This window comes from Molothrus ater, chromosome 6, assembly GCF_012460135.2.
Source record: "Molothrus ater isolate BHLD 08-10-18 breed brown headed cowbird chromosome 6, BPBGC_Mater_1.1, whole genome shotgun sequence".
Classification (NCBI taxonomy): domain Eukaryota; kingdom Metazoa; phylum Chordata; class Aves; order Passeriformes; family Icteridae; genus Molothrus; species Molothrus ater.
The window spans coordinates 12,355,405-12,380,760 of NC_050483.2; the positions used below are offsets into that span (position 1 = coordinate 12,355,405).

Below are 25,356 nucleotides of genomic sequence, written 5' to 3' on the forward strand. Positions count from 1 at the left end.
TCCGAGAAGAAAGTTATTTATTTCCACTTGTCCTTATGAGTTAAAACAGTATCTTTTCTTTATAAAACAGTATCATGTACTATTTAGAAAATGATTATACCCTTCTTGTCCAAGTTACACCCAGGTATGTCCCCCTATCTTTTAAGGGTAGGTGGGTTGGTTGGTTTCTTTCCTTACAAGCAATCCTCAGAATGTAGCGTCATAAAACATATATATAGGTGAGGATAAAGTTACCAGCAAATGGATAAATGTTCCTGGATAATTTTACATTAACAGAGGAACTCATCCACCAACTAGTGCTCCATGGGCTCCTCTGCCTTCTCCACGGTTTCTTCAACAGGCGGAACCGGCTTAGAGAGAAGGAAAAGAAACATTTTAGGAAGGCAGAAGACACCACTTGACAAATCAGCTTTATCCCCACTGGAGGACCATGAGTGGTAAATGCAGCTTGTGTCAGGCAATAGCTCACAAATTACTGTTATCCAAATTAAGCACAGTTGGTAATTAGGAGACTACAGAGGTGTCTTGCTAAGGCCATGAGAAACATATGCAACCACTTCCGCTGCAAAACAGTGAAAACTCATACTTGATCAGAGATGAGGAAAGAAGATGATATTGGAATAGCCTGGCATAAATCCAGCATAAATTGATTTAATAAGCATCTGAGTTACCAGTTCAGATTATGGAGTGTTCATATAATAACTACGTATTTTAAAAATCACCTTCCTAAAACTCTGCTACAGTAGTAGATTTATTAAATTTATGTTAAACATAGTAATCATATCTAATTATTTCAACTGAGCCTATTTATTCATATCTGAACCACTCACCTTTCTCTGTGGTCTCTCCTCAAGACCTTCTAGGAATGGTGCTACATCATCATCATCATAGATGGTAAATTCCATGTCTTTGCCCACAATTCCAATTGAAACATTCTGTCAAGCAAAGGGTTGGAAGCAGTGAGAAGCATTCTCCTGCAATTAACTTTGGCTTTACAGCTTTCACTTACAAAAGTTATCATATTCAAAAATCTTCTAAGTAAAGCCATTCAAGGGTTTCAATTTCATTCATTTTGAATCCTGTCTAACAACACACACAATTTCTTAAAACTGCCTATTTTAATTTCATTTTGATTTTCAGTATTTTAAGACTTCTAAAAAACATGGTGAGCTAAGATTAAAAAAACAGAAAATGGTAGATAATTAGATATCCTTAGAATTTTCTTCTTCAACAGGTCCTCAATTAATTGTCAAAAGTTTGTGCAGCTTTGTGATGCTGGATGCTCTATAAACTGTTGGTGCATTACCTTCACCCACTGCCCAGGTGAATTACTGACTGTGCTTACAATGCAAAGCTGGGATTCTACAGCTGCAGGTAATGCATCTTAAACACTGATCAAAGCTTAAGAAAGAGTGAAGCCCAGGGAAACAACGCCTTATTTAGTGAAAGCATTGGTTTTGTGAAGAAACTTAATTCTGAGATGAACACAGAACAGTAGATAAACTGGTGACATGAAATGAAGATATTATTATCTACCAGTATTCAGCTTCCAAGCTTCAGTGCCAACCATACTTCACAAGAATTTTGTCACAGTTACTTCCAAGTAACAATGGCAAAGGAGACCTGGTCCTTACCTTGGTGGTCAGATCCTGTTCAGCGGGAAGAGTCTCTCTCAGGGCTCGCAGTCCATGTTTAACTAGCTCATTTAGATTACCTTAAAATGGAATCAGAAAGACATTGACAAACTATATGGTATTACCTCTAAACACTCATTCCCTTTCTTCCTAATCCTAGCTGACAACTCCAAAATCACCTTAGGTCAACTTGACTCCTAGACCTCCTCTCCTCTGTGAGCAGAGCTGGTTATTAAAGTTTTTCTTGAGAAACCAGCCTTCCCCTAGATTTGAGGTCAAGTGCACCCATTTTTGACCCATGCCTTGATTCAAGTTTTTTTCCCCCAAGCAGGTATTCAGTGGTTCCTCATCATCATCCCATACAAAAATAAATTCACCACTTTAAATGCAGCACCTGAATACTCGCCCTGACATACTAACCCTGCTCTGCTAGGGAAACACTTTCCCTGGGTTAAAAAGAGGAGAGGCTTTTCATGTTTTTCACAGCTTTTCTTTCCATTAGATGTAATAAACATCCACATGAAAATCTCAACCATATTCTCTGAAATTTTGTCTTCGTGCAGATTTACAGTTATGCCAAACTTGGCTCACAAAATTTATCTTCATCTCACTCAATGCAAAAGGATGGAGAGGCAGCAGGAGACAAACTGCAGAACTGATGAACACCAGTGGGTAGAGAGAGTTCCATTACTCACAGTCAGTGAACTCAGTCATGTGCCTCTCCAAGTAAGTTCGTGCTGACTGTGAACGAGCACCAATGGACATTGCTTTGCAGTCAAAATAGTTTGCAGAGGGACAAGTCTGGAAGATGTGAGGACCCATATCCTACAAAGAGAGAAGAAAACCCCCAGAGAATGTTACACAAATATAAATTCACACCAACTCTGCTGCTGGAGCATGACATTTTCTAAAGAGTTTTGCTTCATGGTACATCACACCTACATGTGCACACAGAAACATATTTTATATTGCTGATCAGATCACTGATCTTATGCAATTCCTTCAACACTGTTGTTTAAAAAACTACAACAATTAAAAAAAAACCCCAAAACATCTTTTTTTTCCACTTTGCTCATCTGCAGCTTCTAAATGGACAGGATGGCTGGCACAAAAAAGTGTTTTTCTCTGTTTTACAAATAGCACTGTGCTTAAGTATGCTCCCTACTTCATGGCTTGCAGCATGTATTTTACACACATTCTGTCTTATCTACAAAAAAGTAAAAACTTGCTGTAACTAGACCACACTATCCAAAATTTCAGGCAATATCATAATTTCCTCCAACCATCATCACGTCAACAATCTTGAGGACAGAGATTCTTTGTGTGCTGCATTAAGCAAAATGTTGCTAAACAAGTGAGAGAGAGGGCAGTGGTGATTTCCACATCCATTTTCTTACTGAAAGTTTAAAAAATAATAGTTTGTAAGCATCCAAAATCAATTGCAAAATATTTATATAAACAAATATCATCTTTGCACCTTAAAATACTCAGTAAGTGTAGGTGGGATTAGCTATTAATTAACACTTCTGAGTTATGTTTTAGGGTACAATACAGAAAATTATTTTCTTATTTAGAGAATTTCGAGTCTGCCTCTTCCATCTTTCCCTCTCAAAATCTATTTGTTGCATGAAGTTTTCCTGAGCACATTTTCCTGCAGATCAGTAGCAGCCAGAGCAGCTTACTCACATCATAGCCTGCGATAAGCAGTCCCACTCCATAGGGCCTCCTGCCGTAGCGCTGGGTTGGAATCTGGGTTTCTTAAGAAAGCTAAGGAAACAATCTCAAAATTATATGATAATTATCCAAGAGTTCTCCTAAACCAAGCAGAGATGGACCAAAATGCATCTTTATGGGATGTTCTCCAAAAGTATACGCAAGCAGTGTGAACAAAGAAGAATTGTCCAAAAAACTTTTTCAACTTTTAAGCTGTGATAGATGAAAATCATTTCATCAAGTGTATAAAAAAAGGATACTGCTTCCAATTAGTGACACTAGGCGAGAAACTGGAAGAGGTCTATCAAACACAAATCTAGAATCCAAACACTCTTGACGCATGAAATTGCTAGGGAGCAAAAATAGAAAAAAAAAACTTAAGAATTCAAATCAGTGCATAGATCAAAGACACAATGAGGTTTTTTCTCAAGGCTTTGTTAAGGTAAGCATTTTTGTTTCAGCTCTGCTCATTGAGAAAAAGGGTCAGAGGCTTTCCATGATTTCATTTCTACATGACCTATCATTGTTATTGAGAAAGTTGACCACAGGTTTGATAAAGCATAAACTGGGTATTTCAACCATACAAATGCAGAGAAAGTAGAAGTTCACGCAGGCAACAGATGGATCCTCTGGAGAAATGGCAAGGTTAAATGGTAACATTGCTTTGTGACATTGCAGCAATTAAAACCTATTTCAGAAATCCTTCCCACCCCTTCTGATCAATGTTGCTAAAAGCAAGCCCCCCTGAAGCCCACACAAACAGCATTGTATGTGTTTAATAACTTTCTCAAATGTGTGTACACAGAGGCAGCTGCCAGAGGAAAAGAAATGATGGACTTTCTCAGACTGCTTGGAAACCCAATCACACTGAGGAAACCAGACAGGACTGTTTTACTTGTAACAAAACCAAAGAGCAAAATTTTAGGCCAAACAAATGAGATTTCTGCCAACTAGTTAAAAACTTGCCAGAATTTCATACTGAGGTCTTTGGCATAAGACAACATTAAGCAGCAACTCAAGACTAATCCTTAGCAAAGCAGAAAATGTCATTTGCAATAGTCTGAATGAACTTTCCCTCATTATTGCAGCATTGTGTATGTCAACAAGCAGGATACTCACCACAAGAGTCTTGCATCGGCAGTGAGTCCAGCAATGGAGATACCAATATGGTTGTCAACGTACAGGATTTTTTTCTGATGAGCTGCCAGCTCAGACTGTGCTCTCTATGCATAAAAGGAGAAAGCTATGTAGCAAACTGAACAGTCTGCCAAGCATTGTGGAGAAATCTGCTAACATTTACAGCAAGAACTGAATATGTTCATGAAACAATAAAAAAAAGTAAATTTATAAACTTGCAGCAGGAGACAAGAAAAACCTAATTCCACTTCAGTTCTCTCAGAACAAAAGAAAGAACAGACACTCACCCAAGTTTTGGGAAAAGAAAGGAAGAGATTTACTGCTTAATAACAAATGAAAACAAAAAAAAAAAGAGGAACATATCTGTTAAAGGAAAACAATCTTCTACTAATTTCCTTCACCATTTTGTGAAGATCTGCTTTGCATAGGTACTGGAAGTATTTCAGTCCTCAAGCAAAGGGAATCTGCAATTGCATTTATATTTCATGTCTAAGTACAGACTGCACAAAACTAATTTGCCAAACCAAAAGTTTTCCATGAACAATACTGTCCCCACTGAGACCAGAGTTCAGAAGTTACCTTGAGAGCCACCAGGACAGCGTGTGTTTTTGACTTCAGCCCCACAGTAGCTGAGCCTTGTTTCACCGCTTCCATGGCATATTCTATCTGATGAATTCGGCCCTGCAAAACCAAGTCAAAGGTTGTCAATCACTCTCTTATCAATCCTCTGAATCAGCTTGCAATTTTGCATTCTCAGACCTTTGATTCCCCACCCCAATGGGGACACTCACTGCATGACAGGTTAAATCAGCACGTGATTCAAAGACAGACAGAACTTCCAGCTGAAGTTGGACACTTAACTTTTAATCGGCTTTGCTGCAGAAATGAGTCTTACACAATTGTTGTGTCTCACCAGCCACTCCCCAGTAACTTCTGAACAAGTTATTGGCCATCTGCAGCCAAGACTGAAACAGGAGTAGAGGTCTCAAAGAAAATTAAGTCCTTACAAGCTCTGAGAGGTGGCCAGGAGCTTTAATGTCCATGTAACAGAAGCACTGAGGGTTTTCCCATTTCCAGCACTCCAGCCCATGTCAGACAGCCAACATGGGCACTCCTATCCTGCGAGCATGGACACCATGGAGCTGCATCCCATCAGCTGGGAGAGAGTGGAACACAGTAGCTGTTATGGTGAATGTGCAAGGGATCATCTACAGGATAACACCTTTCCATAGGTTGTTGGGGATTTTTGGCATAAGGTTTTTATTTAAGTCTACTAGAGAGACCCTAATGTCCAATTGCATCCCCTACTGTAACTGGAATTTCAATAACATAGGATATTTCCTGCCCAAGAACAGCACTGAATCACAGTAACCTGTCCAACATGAATCTGTCAGCTGTCAGGAAGACAACATGCAAGACTGTAAAAATGTGGAACTACTTCAAGTTTTTAAATCTCCTACTTCATTTTCTTTACTATTTGAAAACATCTAACATATTTGAAAATACTTCCCAATAAAGCATGATTTGCTCCTGCATTAACAGTGCCAAAAACTATTATGGCATCTTATCACTGCCTCACCTGCAAGAATGGATGGAGCAGCAATTGCAGCACAGTAGCAATTTTAAATGTATTTTTTTCAGAAAAAACCCAACACTATTAATATTTCCAAGGCAATTTAAGAAAAACATAGAAATTTGTGCTGTTGATATTTTGCAGTATCTGCTAAAAGTCTCAAGAGAATGTTACAGTATTAAAAGTAACTTTTAAAGTAACAGATAAGACAAAAAAATAAAGTTTATCATACAGAACCTGCCAGAGAAACACAATCATTAAGAAGGATTAAAACAGCTCAAAGGCACCTACATGTATCATGGTATTGACTGCAAAAAAAGGAAATATTCAAAGTTGTCTTCATGGAGAATGGAAAGAACACTCTCTGTTGCACTGTATTTCACATAGCAATAGTAGTACATGATGAAGAATTCAGTAGCAATACAAACCCACAAACTAATGATACATTAGCTTTATACTAATACAACTTGCTACTTGCATTTTAAATAAATCTCTAGTTTTGCTGAATATATAGACGAGCTTTCTTCCAAGGCTCTGGTTTTCTCTATGTATCCTGTCTTAAAATACCCATAGTGAGAAAAGAGGCAATATTAAGTACCTCAGCTGACAGTGGCTTTTAAAATTCCAGAATATTTACTTTCAACACAAGCTATGAAAGTTTCAGAACACACAGTTTGTGTGTTTTCAGTAACAATACTGAGTGTGAAACTGATTCAGAGGTAGTAAAATTTCAAATTCAAATGCAAATCTCACTTGCACCTCCCAATTATAAACTAAATAGTTCCTTTCCCATATTATCTAGTGGACAGAAGAGACAAAGATCCAGCAATGGCCTAACTTCGGGGAGACTGCAACTGTTTCATGCTTTGTGTACACCTCACTTACCAACTTACTGTAGCTCTGTGAATGAATCATAGAGTCATGGAGTGGTTTGGGTTGGAAGGGACCTTTACAAGATCATCCTGTCCAACCACCCAAAGATGACAGCATCTTTTTTGTACCTCACAGGTACATTTAGAAAGCAACTGCCTTAAGCAACTGGAGGGGACAAGGCCCAGGTAAGCAGCACTCAGGTTCATCTATCAGCAGACAGGGATGTGCTGAGTGAGGGCTTTCTGGGCACCTACAGCCTACAAAGGGAGACGGGAGCAGCCTGCAGGAAGCTTCAGGCACCTGAGCACAACCTTTGTGACTGTAATACCACTGCTGTGAGGTGAGAAAACCCAAAAAGCAAGTTAAAACCCCAGTGAGCAAGTGCATAAAGGTTTTACCTGCGGGCTCCAAACCGTGACATCATTGTCATACTGGTTGCGAAACTGGAATGAACAAAATAAAACTCATTAGTATCCTTAATAAGCTAACAGAGTGCTCCTGGGAGGAAACTCTGCTTGTTTCCACAGAATCCCAGTACCACAGAATCAATAGTGTTGGAAAGATTTCTAATATATCAAGTCCAATCTGTGACTGAACACCATCCTGTTAACCAGACCATGGCACTGAGTGCCACATCCAGCCTCCCTGAACACCTCCAGGGATGGTGACTCCACCCTTCCTGTGAACAAGTTCTTACTTTGTTAAATCCCTTCTGTCAAACTGTGAGGTGGGAGGGATCTCTAGAAATCTTCCAGTCCACCCCCCCTGCCAAGGCAGGGTCACAGGAGCAGTAACACAGGAACACATTCAGGTGGGATTGAATGTCTCCAGAGAGGGAGACTCCATGGCTTCCCTGGGCAGCCCTTCCTGTGCTCTGCCACCCTCAGGGTAAAGAAGGTTTTCCTTCTATTGAGGTGGAACTTCTTTTGTTTTAGTTCCTAGCCCCCTCTGATAGATTTGTACGCATTAATGAATCCGCTCTGAGCCTTCTCTCCCAGACTGAACAGGCCCAGCTCCCGCAGTCTCCTCACAGCAGAGATGCTCCAGACCCCTGCAGAGATATCTACGTGGATCCTCACAGGGCCTCAGATCTCTTGTCCCAGCCCCGAAGCAGGGCCCGCTCCCCGCTCCCATTCGTTTTCACGCCGGCAGCGAGGCCCAGTCCCGCCCGCGGCCCCGCGTGGCCCGGGAACTGCTTACTCACGGGCCCGCTCCCCGCCGCCTGCTCTCGCGGCTGCCCCGCGCCGGCTGGGCAGGCTGGGCAGGAGGCGGGGGTGCCGTGTCCGGGCCGTGAGCCCTGTCCCGCCCCGGCGCCCCTCACCATGGTCCTGCTTGCCGGCGGCGGCGGCGGCTCCGGGCGGCTCCGGGCAGCGCGGGCAGCGAGCGCTCCGGGATGGGAGCGGGCAGGCAGCGCCAGTCGCGCCCCGAATCATCGATGGGCCGCGCCTGCGCGCTGCCTCTGAGGGCGAGGCGGCTCCTGGAACCGCGATTTAAGTTACCTAATTTGTTTTGTTATTTTTAGGCTTTCTGATGAATAAAGAAGTTTATTTGGTTCGGAAACGACTTCCTCTCCTCACCGTTTTTGCGTGGGAACAGGATGTATAAACATTTTATTAGGCGAGCTGAGCAGCTTTCGGGTGTCCTGGAGCTCGCAGTAAATACTCCCGCAGCCTGTGCTCGAGGGGCGCTCCCCAATAACTTCCTACGGCAATGGGGGACTCCCCACACAGCTCCCTTCACTCCGCCCGCGGAACAGAACCACACGCAGACATTTCCTCTCATTTTGGCAAAACCGCGTTAATTTTTATAGACGGCTAAACCACGCCAAGGCTCCCCATTGTTCTGTATTTGTTCAGCGAGGAATGGCAGCGGCCGGGATTTTAGCGATAAAAAGGCAGGATTGTAAAACTTCGTGAAGAATATTGGTAATGGCTGCGTAAATAAAGAACTTTTGGAAGCCGTATGAACCGCTGTAGGTTTATTAAGTAACAACTGAAGTATTTTCCCGAGTAATCTTTTCCCCTTTATTAGATGGATAGAACAAGATACAGCCAAACCCGAGCTCAGCAGATGTCCAGCTATTAAAAATTTATTCCGGAGGGAAGGGTTGGGGTGCCGCGGCAGCAGGAAGGGGGGAGGGCCCGGAGTTCCTATGCCGCACAAGCGCTCTGTATTCCCAGGGCAGCAGCGCAAGAGGATGGGGAGGCAGGAATAATCTCCAGGACGGGGAAATGCTTACCGTGGAAGTCATTCACTTCCTTCTGGATGCTCCTTCTTGCCCTTTAGGCTCAGGACGAGACCTCTAGAGGCAGGGCTAAAGCCAGAAGGTTGGAGGTGTATTTGTGATTTCACCTCCATGTGCTGGTGTCAGGACCCAGGACATCCCTCTGGCTGTCCTGAGCAGCCAAGACCTCTGCCAGGGGGCTCAAGAGACCCTGGCACAGAGCCCAAAATGCCTGTGTGGTTTTGATTATGACCCGTGGAGCAAGTTACCAACCTTAGATGAAGATCTGCAAGCCATGACAGTGAATTTATCACAAGGTGAAAAAGTAGATTTTGGGGTTTTTAGAATAGGGATTTAGGGGGGATAAGATGGAGGGATCTGGGCACATCCAACCTTTCTCCTCCTTCTTCTTGGCCTCCATCTTCTGCTGCGATGTTGGCACTTTTAGATTAGTTTAGAGTAGAAACTCACTGTCTAACATCGGTGATAGGTATTGGAAAGTAATTGTAAACATTATAATATGTAGTTTTTAGTATAAAGACACAACACCGCCCCGGGGGCAGGCGGAATGCCTCTGACTGCCGTGCTGAGCAGACCTCGGCAGGACAGGAGAAAAAATTTTGTGAATTCTATTTATAAATAAATAAACAACCTTGAGAGCGAGAAATTAAGAGCTCTGACTCTTTTCAAGCGCTGGGCTGGGAAAAGAGACTTTCTAACTTTTCTCAGGGTCACTCTGACCAGCTAGAGATCCTGACATGCTGGTGCTAAAGAGCACCCAGCCTATTCTTCATCAAAGTATTTGAACTGAGCATGTATGTGTTGATTCAGAAGGTGAGAAAGGCAAAATCAACAAGGCAGAATCAAATAGCTCTTTTTCAGATAACAAAGGCATCACACCAGAAGGGAAGTATTTTGCATATATTACAAATTTAATTGCAGAGTGAAAAAGTGAATGACAAGCAGCAATCAATATATTACATCAAGACATCACAATGTAAAAGAGTACAGGACTGAAAAGTAAAGCTAAAACTATCCTCTCATTTAAATGAACTACTTATTAAAAAACCTAAGGAGAAAACTATCAGTTTCTCTGGGTCTGCATTGAAGGTGCTTGAGACAGTAGTTCATGTTCAGATTCAGGTGTTATTTCTTATCAGTAAAACAGTCTCACTACTGTGAGTTGGGCAGCTTTTCATTGTTAGCCATTTTGTGCTGTGCTAATCTCTTGTTACAAGGTCTTTTAAGACTAAACTATTTAATTAAGAACTGACACCTAGATTATTTACCCTTTTAACCCAATAACTGATCCCAAAGAGCCCCCAATGGAGACTTTTTTGCCCAATTACAAAATGCCACCCAAACCCATGAAGAAGGAAGAAGCATGAAGCAGAAACCCAGGATGACACCCTGCGCCCTCCATCTTGCCTCCATCCACAGCATACTAAAAATCCCAAAAGCTAAATTCCTCACGAAGTGATACACCTACACTGCTCTCTATGATCTATTTCACAATTTGTGGATTCTAGTCTATCTTGAAGTCTAGGAAACTTTCTCCATGAATAAGGGCCAAAGTCAGTGCTCCCCTGGGGGTCAGGACACACCAGAGCAGACAGAGAAATATTCCTGGTAGCCTGGGTTTCCACAGAAAATAATATTTTTTTCCCCTTAAATGTCACAGTTGGCAACCTGGTAACCAGGATGACTTTGGAGCAATTAATACACAAGTTCAGTGCCCAGTAGTGTCCAAACTAAACGTAAGGAATGATTAGGAAAGAGAAAGAAACAAAGCATTGCTGTGCCCTTGTATAAATCCATGCTGCATCTGACACTGTTGAACATCGGCCGTGACTCGTTTCCCCCCTTGAAATGATGTGGCACTGGGAAAAGTAGAAAGAAGGATTCAAATTATGGAATAACTTCATGTAAAGGATGACAGTAAGGAGTAGAAGTTCTCAGTGTAAATAGCAGGAAAGGCTTTGAACTCTTGCCAAATCACAGCTGGCACAGAGATGCTGAATAGATTCAATGCTTCTCTGTCCTGCAGGGCTGGTACAGGGTGCCATTAAAAGCAGACCCCATTACTTCTGGGTCTTGTCATTCCTGTGCTGTGGAAACCTCTGCACCTGAACACACCACAGGCTTTTGGTCATGCATTGAGAGATTGACATTGGAGATATTGGACAGATTCACAGACTAAACAACTGTCCAAGCTACCAACACTGCTGCTGCAATGCTTGAGCTCAGTGCAGCAGTGAAAGCATAGCTAACCTAAACCATGCATATACAGTCTCAAGAGAAACTAATGAGCCTGTTTTATTCTATGCTGTGTTTCCATCAGGGTTATAAACAGCATCTGACATCTGAGCGATGACAGGCATTGCTCTGCAGAGATTAATGTACAGCAACTGAAAGGCAAGGCCATTATGCCTCCGCTTCTGCTGATTCACGAGAGGAAACAACGTTCTTGCAAGTCCCTTTTTGGGATACCACTCACCAGCAGCCCACATTAACCCCTGTGTGCTGTGTTCCTGTAGTTAGATGGAGTATTTTGGCAAAAGATTGGCTCCTCTGAGGTCAGTGGTAACATTCTGGGAGCACTCCCAGGGGCTGCACATTGTGCTGCTTAGGCACAGCAGACTGCCAAAGGAGGAGGAAGAAAATTGCTGTGCCAGAGTAAGATACAAACTGAATGAAGGCAGTGCCTCCATCCCCTTGGAGAAGGGGAAGGAGAGATCCCAGAGAGAACACAGAGCCACTCCTGTCAGATGGACAAGTGGTTGCCCACAAATAGCAGTGCTGTCATAATGCGTTCAGGACTGAGCATTTTGACTAAGTTATTTTGAGAACTGTCTTACTGCCTTGACAATGTGAGCAGTCCATATTTGGATTTAATACAGGTAAGAGATTTGCTTCATTAATAGATATATGTTAACAAGACTACTTAATTAATTGGAAGCCTTAGTGTATGACATACGTAGTATTTGATGACATTTTCATCAAGTAGGTTAAGGGTAAAAATAAAAAATTGACAGCACCTATAAATGTACCAACTTGTCTTTACAATAATTTAAAGACAATCTTAGAAGTCCTTAAAAAGAAAAAAACCTATCATTTTGTATTAACACTGTAAATAGGAAAAAAATAACCTCTCTATATAAATTATACTAGATTTCTTTCCTATTCTTTTGCTGGCACATTAGTAGAGATGCAGACATTTCAGTCTCTATGACAAACTTGCCTTCATGTTGCCAAAGGCTTTTTTTGCCATTTTTAAAGTACTGACCAATTTAAATCACTGGAATATTTTGTCACAGAAGATGTTATTTTGTCACAAAATGTGTTACACACATTTCAAAGTCCACTCCTTACTTTTTTTAATCCCTAGCTTTTGTGGGCTGACGTCAGTTGACCTTTTCAGGACAGGCCTACAGGGCAACTAACCTTGCTTGATCATCAAAGCTGGCTAGGAAAGACCAGGCAATGCTGAAAGCAGGCTTAAATAATCCCTGTGGAAAGAGAGCTGCAGGAAAGAGTCTGGCTCTTTCTGTCCAGTTCTGGAACAAACAAGGGCACAAGGTTCAACACAGCAGAGCTGTTGTAGCATATCCTGGTCATGGAAATAGTTTTTATTTGTAGGTTCTTGTTTGAATGGGGACCAACAATATATTTAGAGATGAATTTAGATGGGCATTATTGCTGGTTATTTCTTGGACCTGAAATTTATTTCTTCACTCTGAGTGAGGAAGAGTTTCTGTATAATATGCTTTTATTTTACAAGAAAAATATATTTTGAGCTATAAATTGCTTGCTAGCCTAGAAGTTATGATTTAAACAGCATACATAGAATTGCCTGAGTCATCAAAATACAACTGAAGAATTATTATCATAATTTATGGAGCATTATGAAAGATATTGTTGCAGTTATCAGAAAGTCTGCTAAGCTTCTCATTTCAATGAAAAAGAATGGCTGTTACCAAGTTTCTGTGGATAAAAGATCCATTTCAGTGGGCATAAAGCTGCATAAGCTCTTTCAAATATATTAACTGCTCTCTTGATTCATATTGTTGGAACTATTTTTAAGTATACTGAATCAAAACCAAAGCGTCATCGAAGTTTCAGCAGTGGATATATAACATTTTGAGACAGAATGGTGAACAGATTCACTAATAAACACTATCTCAGTTAGGTTCAAAATTTCTCCCTATGAAAGAATCATCACCAATAGGAAATAACAGCGTGGCACAGAAATGAAGCCATGAGACCACTAATGGATCCCATTTCCTTACCACCAACATTGTTGTCATATTAAATTAATGAGTAGACAAAGTATTACCTTCTTACTTATGCATTTGTATGCCATAAATATTTTACAATGAGTGCTTGTATGTAGATCATACAATAAAATGTTCACAAGATGTTTGCCGCATCTACTGGTGCCAAAAATTTCTGCTTGAAAAATGGAAAGACATTTACATACAGAAACAAATTTTCTGGAGGATATTAAACTAAAATAAAAAAAAAAAAAGAAGAGAGAGAAAATGCCCTAGGACTGACCTACCATGGCAAAGCATTAAGGATTGATGTGACACTTTTCTTTACAGGCATTTTCAAGTTCTGTGGGAGAGATAAACATTGTAATTGTTACTGTTTAGGCAATGGTTCTGGTATTTGTAGACCACATCTTTTGAAAAGCAACTCAGCCTATTCTTACTGTGGATTGAGTTTTTGATTAGCAAAGACATCAATAGAGAATTAATATGCAGGAAAAAATAGATGTTTGAGTAGGCTTTAGTCTTAAAAATCCTGCTGTCATCAGCCAGAGTTTTTTTTTATGTTTTGCCAAGCCCCTAATTTTGCTACATGGATTTTAACAGCTTTGCTGTCATGTATGTCCCAGTTTTCATAGAACAAATTTTGTTTGGCACTGTCATCCTTATTGCAATTATTCCTAAACTAACAACAAAGCAAGCAGAAATTTAAGCCTGTCCTGACAAATGTGAGAGAGCTTCTGGCACTGCTGTGTCCATTGTCTGCAATAATTCGGACAGATCACGGAGCTCAGACACTGCATCACACATGCTTAAATTATGAAAAAATTCCATTGATGTAAGGATAATTCTAAATCCAGAGTATTTGGCACAACCCTTGGCTTCTATGCCTGGTCCCTGGAAGGATTCAGTGATGGGCCAAAAGGGCTTTAAATTAATTCCAGACCACCTTGATGTAACCCTGCCTTGAGTGAGTATCTAAAGAGCTCTGCATTTGTTATTAACATATCAGCACAGAGTCACACATCTCCATGTCTGGTTTTAATTCTAGGAAGTATGTATCAAATAAATTAGTGACTACAGATGTCTCATTCACAACAGATTCCACAGCACGAAAATATTTTTTAAGCTGTGTTTATCACATCATTAAGCAAATGGGAATAATGATTATTCAGATAAAAGTTGTTACCAAATGAAAGGTTCCATACTTGGAGCACAGAAACTAAAAAAAAAAAGAAAAAGAAAAAGGAAAAGACTGTGAAATCAGAAGACTATTCCTGTACTTACATAGACCCCTTCAACTGTTTTATAATACTCAATAAGCACAGGAAGATATTTTCCAGTTTGAAAATGGAACGCATGCCTTAGGATTTTGAAGGGACCCGTGATAGGGGCTATCAATTTTTTGTTATGCAATTCAAAATGCATTACATCAATACAATTACCAGAAAGCCCTGGACACCTTCTTGCCTCACAGCAAGCAGTGAATATGAATGGATTTGTATTTCATTTCTTTCTGTATTGCAGAAAATCACATGGGTGAAAGTTACAAAATAATCTCTTTTCAAACAGCATGCTCCTTTTATCAAATTCTGTATTCTCACTATTACCTGTACACAACACTCAGCACATTATTTAGGTTAGTTTCAGACAAAAATACTCTTTTTGCCTCTAAAGCTAAACATTAAGTTAATTTGTTTAGGATCTTATCCAAAAAAATCTCTTACTTCACATTACATTGTGTATTGCCTGGTGCTGCTTCCCTATCAATAATAACCAACTTTCACTTGTGTATGTAGCTTGCTCTTTCATATTGTAGCTTTCTTCTAAAGTGACATCAGTATATATTTCCAAAATACAAATCAGACTCACTAATGCTTTCTTCAGAATATATTCAACCTGGATTTTAAAATCCAGTTTCTGGGTTACACTCTTGAGAGCATTACCAGTGGGGTTTTTTGACTTACTTCAGCATAGCCACACTTTCACTTAGATCTTGAACATGCCAAATTTAAAACAAATTAGGAAAGCATATAAAATATATTGTATTTCCACTTTTATTTAAATCTAACAGTTACATGATGAAATCTCCAAATTCCGTATCATAATATCTGCCTGGTGAGTATTAAAGGATTAATCTGGATACTGAGTATCACCCTCCAGCTACATATTTGTGAATGGTCTTCTGGGTTTTGGTCTAAATCTGATTAGCCACAAAGAAGGAAAGAAATTGAAAAATAGGTCAGGAATTGACACTATAACAACTTCATTATGCACACTTGTATTTTTACCAAGTTTTTAGTAACATAGCATTGTGCAAGTGCAGTATACCAGTAAAACAACAGCAGTGCTTCATTCTTGGGAGGGGTTTAACTCTCCTTTAGCAGACTTTTGAGCACTGGTTAGAAATTGACCAACTTTCTCTGATTTCTAGCCAGGGATGAACTCATACACTCACTTCTGCAAAGTGAAGCGACTGTGAATTTCAGAGAATGTTTCTCAGCTCATGAAAGGCCATTTCTCAATCTGCACTGCTACATAAACATTATCACCATTTTAAGGTATTTTCTTAAAATAGTTGATAACTTTTTAAACATATATCTATCTTTGTATATGTTCTTTTATACCTTTTCTTTCTCAATTAATACTCTAAGATTAGGCTGGGTTATGAAGGATTTGTGATGAGCATTCACAAGTACTTCAGAGTTCAACTGACATTTCTCCACTCCAAATTGTTGAGAAGCAGAAGAAACAACTATGATACTCAAAACCTACTTGAAAACTAGCAGATAAAGGAGAAAAATAAACTAGCAAACCTTTCAAGATACAATCACTATTGTAGGAACAAAACCAAGGAGGGTACTAGTCTGGAAGTGCAGTGCTAAAAGAGCAGTCAAATAGATTGTGCTGCTAGAACTTAGAAATAGAGCAGAATTCCTGACAAAGACAAGAAAGAAGTCTTTCCTGTGTGTCACATAGAAAATTAAGCTTACTTGGCCAAATACATTTGGCTTTTACTTGTTCTTCTATTAATTATGGTATTTCTCTGAAGAGAAAAAAAAAAATCACTCTGGGCTGTAAAAAAATAAAAAGGGACATGAATGCATTTGTCTCCTTTAACAATTGATTACAAAAGAGCCTGGAAGCCACTCTGGAGTAAAAAGACTGGCATTTCCTTTTCACATCCATGGAAAGAGCAGTTCTTGGTTAACCACATTCCTTGTAGAAAAGTCTCAAGAACGTTGGCATGGACTTCCTGCATGTGATATGGATGCTTGACTGACATAATCTGTTTCCCAGCTCATTCAAGAACCCAGGCAGATTGCTAGCAAATGTGTCTGATACATGATATATTTACTTCTGGAGAGGACAGCATACCTCCTTCCCATCTCAAGTCTCTCAGACACAACTTCTAGCCAAGGAAGTAAGAGTCTGCTACAAAGACCTGGGAGAATGTGTAGGTAGATGAACATTCAAAAAATAAAGTTCCTCAGACTCATCCATGAAAAAGTCTATACTTTAAGAAAAGACAAAACTTGACTAAACAACCAGTAGAGGAGTAAGTAATTTCCTAGCACTACTGCTTACTTCTGGTATGATATTCCAGCTCAACCCCCTTTGGAATGGTCCTTTGGAAAGGATGCTCAGGAATCCCTTTTTTCATAATGGCTTTATTCTTCCTGGAAAAACAGAAGCCAAGAAAATTCTCTAAGAAATAAAGGAGCCATGAAAGCCCAGACTGCTGTCCCTGCTGTGTCAAGTGAGGCTTGCAGGATTGTTCTAGATGATATATGACCCTCAATAATTGGAGTGTCAAACTTCTGGCAAAAATCTTTAGGCAGTAATCTGATAAAGGTCACCAGATGGTCAAAGATCACGTGGATATAGTTTGAGAAGCACACAAGGTAGTTCCAAATGTGGAACTGAAATGAGGCTGAAGAGTCCAGTCTTTTATGGAGCACAAGTAACTCCTGAGTTTTTAGAGAAGCAGCCTTGAAAAGTACTTCTGATGTCAGGAGGGGAGCTGAAGATGCTGATCACAGGGAGATCTTTTCCTTAAACTATATGATAGCAGGCAATAGCCTGTTTTAGGGAGCTCTGGAAAACAAATAATGTGATGTTGCAGATCTAAACGGCTTCTCCAGTTGCCACAGTGGTCATGGAGCTGACATGCTAAGGTCTCATTCAGAAATCAGAGTCCCAAGTATGGGGTTTTGTCTTTGGAATGCTGCTCTTGCCCAATCTGATTGAAACAATGCTCAGAAGCAATTCTCTAGTTGTGTTGGTGAGATAATAAGGTACTTTGATATTTGGTCCTGAAGAACTCCAAAACCTAATTAACAAATGCTCCTGACAATAGTGCTAATGATCTCAGTGGGTATAAAGAGAAAGTTGCCAAGGAATATTGGCTATTAGTGTAAAGAGAATGATCATCTGAGATTAGGAAACAATTGCTAAGATCAATGCACCTCTCAAGACCCTCTACCCAAAAAATGTAGACTAAAAATTCCAGCAGCAGCCAAAACCCTCTTAGCTGTAAGAAAACAGAAAAAGTTTCCAGGTGGGAGCCAGCATTACACAATGTATGAAATGACAAATCATTTTGATTCAGTGGACATTTCAACTCAATTAGTAGAAATAGGTTTGTGCTTATTGTCCCATTGTCATTATGCAGGGGGGCTGATACTTGTGCCCTCCCCTGCTGTTATTACTACATTACAAAGCTCCTATTGTCATTACATTGCAAAGGTTCTATACTGCTAGAGTTTCATACCTCCTTGATGTTCCCCATAGTGCAGCTCCTCTAGGCACTGACTCTTCCTTCATCTCATAATAGCCAACTGACTACAGTCCCCCCTCAACCAACCAATCCACTCTTTTATAACACTCTTCTTATTGGCTACAGCTGCAGCCTGTTAAAGTCAGGCCTGTTCCCAATCTCTAATAATTGGCTCTGCTGCAATTCCTTAAGGGGTAAGATTGCTTTCTATACTACCTTTATTTTCTTATATTGTATCCCCCTACACCCTGCTGCCATTAGTAAGATTATCTGGCCTGGAGCACTGGTACAGATAAGGCTCTCAGGGTGAACAGAAACAGATCAGCTGATAAGGAGTATGGAACCTTTGCTTTATTCAAACAAAGTATCTTTAGCTTACTCCTAATCATCAAGAAAGCTTTTTAAGAAGTGAGCCCTTCAAGTCCTATAGCCTGAGCTCTTCAAGTCCTGTAGCCTGTCCTATTGAAAAATGAAGTGAAAAGCAGAGGGGAAAAAAGGTGGGGAAGGAAGAAAAACAGATGGGAGGTTTCTAATTGGAAGAAAGAGCTTTTGACTCTTGGAACATTTTGTTTGCATTCCATATCTAAAAATTTTACATTTGCATTTGTGCACTATTCCTGGTGATTAAGCAATTAAAAATTCATGGGAAGTACCCCATTCTACTGGTTTAGGTTCACGTAAGTTAAACTTCTGCAGGTCATTTTGTCACTTGATACAAACTTTTCAAGTAACTTTAAAACTTGGCCTGACTTCACAAACATCTTCTAAACCATCATGTCCATTTATAAAAGTAGTTTATCTGTGTTTCAGGTTAAATCAAACTTAAACAAATGTGCTTGTGGATATTGCTGTGGCAAGTGGAACCTATACCATATAACAATCAATTATATACTCATTTCACTTACATCCCAGGTCAATATATTCCTCTATATACTATAAAAAAAAGGCTTTTAGCTAGATCTCTCAGAAGCATGTTTATAGATAACTATTGTCCGAAGCCTGAGTATAAGATTTATATATATTAAAGCTGTATCCTGCCTATCCTCTCTAAGGCCTGTTTTGTCAGGCAGTAAAGAATTAGGCCTCTCAACTGAAAAGCTGAAAATTACCTAGTTATTTTCATTTGCATGCCAGATTATTATATTTTACAGCAATTCAAGGTTTTTCTGTTCAGATATATGCTAATTTCAGCATTAGATTTGGTACAGACCTGTTTGTGGAGGAGACCTGATTAGGGAGGGTAACTGGGTAGGATACATCTCAGGACTTCAATTAACACCACAACTGTCTCATGTACCTTTTAACAACTAAATTATTCAGTCTTGAAAAATATCTTTCTTCTTCTAATATATCAGAAAGCATTGAAAATTTTACTAAACTTTTCCTTAAAACTAGAATGCTGTTGTCCTTTTCCCCTCCAATCCTTTCAGAACTCACATAAAAAAATTACATCCATCATGGGAAGGGGACATGGCAATAAATAAAAGCAAAACTTAATTTGTGTGTAGCTGATGTATTCCTCACTTTCAGCATTAAAGAAAGCAAATATGCCAAGTATGTAACATTTTAATGATCAGGACTACTTAAACAACTTCACAGTAAGAAATCAAGGCCAAAACTGAAGATCATAAAATTTTGTTTAGACCCGAACATTAACAGTACCACCTGACAGGTAATGATCATTTTTTGATACAAAAGTGCTTCAGAATTAACAGCAGCAATTTGAATATATGATGTAAAGAACTTCAGCTAAAGTGCGTCACTCAGCTGCTTTGGTATCTGGGTAACCTCCTGGTACATAGCTTTTTTTGTAATTTTCAGACATCAAATAATGAAAGTAGTATGTAGTATTTTAAATCTCAAAGATTGCATACATTTAGGAGACCTACATTCAGGAAACTGCTACTTTGCAATAAGCCCTACAATAATTAAGTACTAAATACCAAAGTGGCCCAGAATCACAAACTTTCAAACTGTTACCAAGCACACACTGGTACTAGGCATTAATTATTATGAATTTTAGTCTTTGTAATTAGCAGCAGTCACAGAGAAACAGATTACAAACCAGCAACTTTTACAAATCAGTAAGTAAAAAATAATAAAGGGTAATACAGGTTCGTGTTCACTTCATTTACTAATTTAAATTGTTTGCTCACTATGCTTTTCTCTCTAGCAATATATTGGCATAATAAAGTATTCATGTTTAATAAACATTCTAATTGTAGTAAATAAAACATTTTTAATGCAGCAGTAAAAAATACTCAAATAAATATAGCAGTGTAGTTTGTTGTAGGTCAGTGCTAGTGAATGCTGTAGCAGTGAAATTTACTATGTGATATCTATTGCTCTGGAAAAAATATTTGAATGTTGACTAAATAAAAGCATCTGTAACTCATTTTATGGTCAGTGTTACACTAGTAGTTATAAGAAAATAAGATATATGTGTTTCATATGACTTGCAATCGATTTAGTATTTTTTCCAAATGTAAATAAAATTCCGTCAAGTTTGAAGTAGACAGATTTTCAGGTTACACAAAAACCCTTGAGACAGTTTTTTCCATGCTTTCATAAAATTTTACATAGTCACAGAATCATTTAGATTGGAAAGGACCTTGAAGTCCAGCCTTTGACTTATCACCGCTGTGTCCAGCAGACCATGGTCCCCTCCAGGGACAGTGACTCCACCATCTCCCTGGACAGCCCATTGCAATGTTTGACAACCTTTTCAGTGAAGAAATGTTTCCAAATTCAGGTCCAGCCTGAACGTCTCCTAGCACAGTTTAAGACTGTGTCCTCTCATCCTGTCACTGGTTGCCTGGGAGAAGAGGCTGACCCCACCTGGCTACAACCTCCTTTCAGAGAGTTGTAGAGAGCGATTAGATGACATATAATTTAACAATCACAACAGGAAACATTATGGAATGGCATAAATGATATTGCAAGTGCATGACAAATAGGAACTCAGTTAATGATGTAAACTGAAACACAGTTCTTGGCTCGTACAGTGTTTGAGTTTCTTATGTTAAGCATCAGTCATTGCTGGCTGGTTACTACTAATTGAGCATAAGTGCAAAGATATCATAATGTCAACTTCTGGATTTCCCTAATCAGCTCTGCTAAAAACCTATTGCTGTGTCCAGTTTGTTTCCTTTCAAGGTCCTTTCCTCAAAGTTTGTTGTAAATTCAAATGCAAAAAAACTCCAAAGCAATGGAAGAAATGTGCTGCTTCTGCTATTGAAGGTCAATTGTTATCCTTTCATTGCAAGGTCCAGCAGGTGCACATGGCTGCTTCTACACCATTACTTTGTATACCAGCATGCTGGGCTCATTTTAGCTATAAATAAGCACATAACATTTAATCAACAGAAGTTAATAACTTGCATTATCTAGATTTAGAATTATAAAATTTCCATAGCATACCCTTATTTTTACTTAGGTAGTCAATTCAGACATTCTGTTAACAATTTTCTAAAAGATCCTACTTATTAAAAATATCAACTAACAAAAATACACATCTTGGAAATATTTAAAAACATTTCCACATTTACCTCTTCCTCCTCTTACTGTAACATCATGCATTAGGATGATAAGCACTAGTTTTGAGTACAAAAATAGCTGAGTTAAATGATCCAGTCATTTATGTGTTACTTGATCTTGTGACACTGCTTTACCTCCATTTGTTTGCCTTTGACAACTAAATACATCTGGATTATTTATAAATATTGAGGGTTGTATCCTTGTGCTGTACAGAGGTGACAAAAGCAGCAACCCCATCAGAATTACAAAAACATTTCACTTCACTCAGTGTGCAGCTTCTTATGTGGTAAATTCTGAGTTGTCTCAATGGTTACTGCTTTCAATACACTGTGGTTCACAGAATTGGAAAGGGCCCACAAGGATCAAAGTCCAGCTCTTGGCCCTGCAGAGGACACCCCAGAGTCACACCTTGTGCTTGAGAGCATTGTCCAAAAGCTTCTTGAGCTCTGTCAGGCTGGTGCTGTGAGCCCTGCCCTGGGGAGTGTTCCAGTGCCCAAACACCCTCTGGGTGAGGAACCTTTTCCAGATATCCCCTGGCACAACTTCATGAAGAAATGGCCAACAGGACTTTCAGCTAAGATGCTAAGAGCAGGCTGATGAATTCCTGCAATTTTACACAGTATTGATTACAAATGCTAAGCAATCCTGTTGTATTATATGAGGAACAAAAGTGACTTTTAGCTACAAAAGTAGACTTAAATAGGAAAAATTACTGAGCCAAGTTGTTTGAAACTGGAACGCTTTCACTGCCTGTGATGGCTTCCTGAACAACACAGAAGGCTTAGGTTATGTGTGATCAGCAACTTGGCCATAACAAGTAATAAAAATAAAATTAACTAAGAAATGCAGGTGCTTAGGTTTTAGAGGACAGACATAAACCACACAAATTTATCAATTTTAAACCAGACAATTTCTGTCTCCTACCACAATTTATTCCTGTCTGCTTTTTTACTCAGATGAATTCCTTCTGTGATTAGAATGACAAAATACTTCCACATTAATGAGCTAATTAGCTTAATTGCATAATTTTGCTGTATTTTTAATCTCATGTGGCATCTCTAGCAGATATAATTACTAAGTCACAATTACAGGATTCTGTTACATTTTTTCCTTCTTTGGAACATGTTTTTGTTCTGGAGATTTGCTTGCATAAACTGTCTTGTTAGTCCTTTGTTGCTTTGAACGCTAAAAACTAAAATTAATCTCCAAACAATAGAGAAGACCAGAAAGCTTAAAAGTCCAGATTTTTTTTATTCAAGAGGTAAGATATTGTACATATCCCCACTATTTGTCTGCAGCCTGATACTTCAAGCTGAAGGTTCCAGTTTTATTGAACTATGAACAAAACCATTAGTGACTCTGTTTATGCTGTTTTCTTCAAGGTCCAACCTTGTCCAGTACTTACCATAAGAAAGCATTAAAGTCTGATGATTTTCTAAATACATTAAGGTCTATAAGATTTTCATGCCCAAAACTGAATGGAATAATAGAGCCAAGCAAAACAGTTGAGATTATCTTCAAGCATGTGCTGAAACAGGCCAGACCCTGAAGAGGTATAATTCAGCAAATTTCTTTACTGGGTTATTTTATGCCTGCTGACAGTATAATGCAATTTTAGCAATTTAACAGAATTTAAAAGAATGTTAATTAACAAGGACCTGTCTTACTGATTTAAGGTCAATAAAATGGGTATCTGAAAGACCTGGAAATGAGGGAAGCTGACTGAAAGACTCAACTCATTTTTTTCTCCCCTCTCCCTCCCAATAAATGACCTGATTCAGACTGATTTTGATCTTTCTCAGAATATATTTATGCATCTGATGCTTATTCATTAAGTCAGACTTCTCTGAAAAATCAAACCAGTTCCCTAGTTAGATTTAATCTTTAACTCTATTAATAAGCAGAGTCCATAAAATGCCTCTATTTCAATTCAAGACAGAAATTTCAATTAGCAAGTTAAGAACTGAATTGACATTGAAATATTAGTATGCATTTTTAAGTTTAATGCTATTTCATTGGAAGTGCAGATTTTATAATAAAACACGATTCAGCATAAAATAAACTTTTTATAGAAATGCTGCATATGAAGAAAGTCACCTCTGTTTTATTATTAACCTCCAATTTCACTTATAATATAGAATGACAAATTGTACTTGAATAATTGGGTGAAAAAGTGAAATCTGGTAATGTTTGATGAATTCCTACATTTTTATTATTACCCCTCCAAACAATACCACTGTTCTCTAAATAAGCTCATGCAAAAAAATTAGTACCAAAAATAATTACACAGTTCTCAAGTATCATAAAACCAGAAATTTGACAGCTATTTGTTGAATGTGATAGCCCATTATCTTTATTTTTGATAGGATGTGAACATCCAAATTCATGGTGCCTTGGAAAAAACAATTGCCAAAGACATCCAAGTTTATTTAAATGTGTACTTTCTGAACAACTTCTCAATATTTTTTTCATTTCTACTTTATATATAGCATAAAAATGCTGTTTTTAAAAGTTATGCAATTCCATGAAAATTTTCCATAAATTCAATATGAAGTATTAGACAATTCATTTTATTTGAAGGGACATGTAGATTATACATGACCTAACTGGGGAAATCACATCAGCATCAATAAATTCTGTTTGTAAAACATTAAAAATATTTTTTACGTTTTCACCCTCAAAGTGAGAGCCTGGCTATGATTGAAACATATTTCAGCTGTAGAGGTGCGCATCATTACATTCTTATCTGGGGTTGCACATGTTGGTCCATTTCCAAAGAGTCACAGTTTGTTCAGATGAGGGGGATGATCCCTTAGATTTAAAAAAATAAAATAGTGGAAGCATCTAGATTTAGTACCAAAAGCCAACATGCTGCTGCTTCTTCTCAAAAAACTAAAAACATGGGCATAGGAAAGATTTTTGTCCTTGTAGTTTCTAAAGAGAGTTCTTGTTTAATTAACTTGATACAATATTTCTGCTTTCACCATCAGTTTGTCAAAGATCATCTCATGGATATTTTCCTTCACTAGAAATGGGAAATCTCATCTAACAATGGCCTTCCACAGCAACTCCATCTTTCCAGTGCTTTCCAGTGCATTGCCCACGCTTTTTAAAATTACAAGCACAACCACCATTAAATACACCTTATCATACAAGAAACAACTTACTTTTTATTACTCTTTTCCAGTTTTCTTTCCCATGGGCCTGTTTTTTGAGAAATTCAACCAGAAGATGTAATTTTTAGTAACTCAGTCTTTGCTGCCACATGAGGAAGATCACAGTGTTGTAACTTTGAAAGTGAGTGCTTTGCTTGATGTGGAATACAACTGAATCTCTTTGTCACCCTTAGACATGACAGATTAACAACAGAAAGTTGGTCAAAACTTTTGACTTACCTAAGTGCTAAGTGAGCCTCACTTTCATGGGTTTTCTGCAGGCAAAATGTTTCTTTAGTTTGTTGTTTGCTTGGGTTTTGTTTTTTGTTTTTTGTTTTTTTTTTCCCTAACTGGTTATGTTGTAATAATGCCATTTCTCTGTTTATTCAAGCATCGATGCACAACTGATAAAAAAGTTGAGGCAGACACAATTACTGCCTATGTAATCCTGTCTTTAAA

The 25,356-nt window shown here is 38.8% G+C and overlaps 1 protein-coding gene across 1 annotated transcript; it reads right to left on the reverse strand.

The window, feature by feature from the left end:
* PSMA1 (proteasome 20S subunit alpha 1) lies at positions 1 to 8,363 on the reverse strand. The gene is given in 12 exon segments (XM_036384835.2): positions 1 to 350; positions 831 to 935; positions 1,635 to 1,714; positions 2,330 to 2,459; positions 3,321 to 3,391; positions 3,608 to 3,696; positions 4,467 to 4,570; positions 5,064 to 5,165; positions 7,329 to 7,373; positions 8,252 to 8,265; positions 8,268 to 8,330; positions 8,333 to 8,363. Coding segments are annotated over 12 exon segments (891 nt in total). The 3' UTR covers positions 1 to 293.
* Positions 8,364 to 25,356: the final 16,993 nt, after the last annotated feature.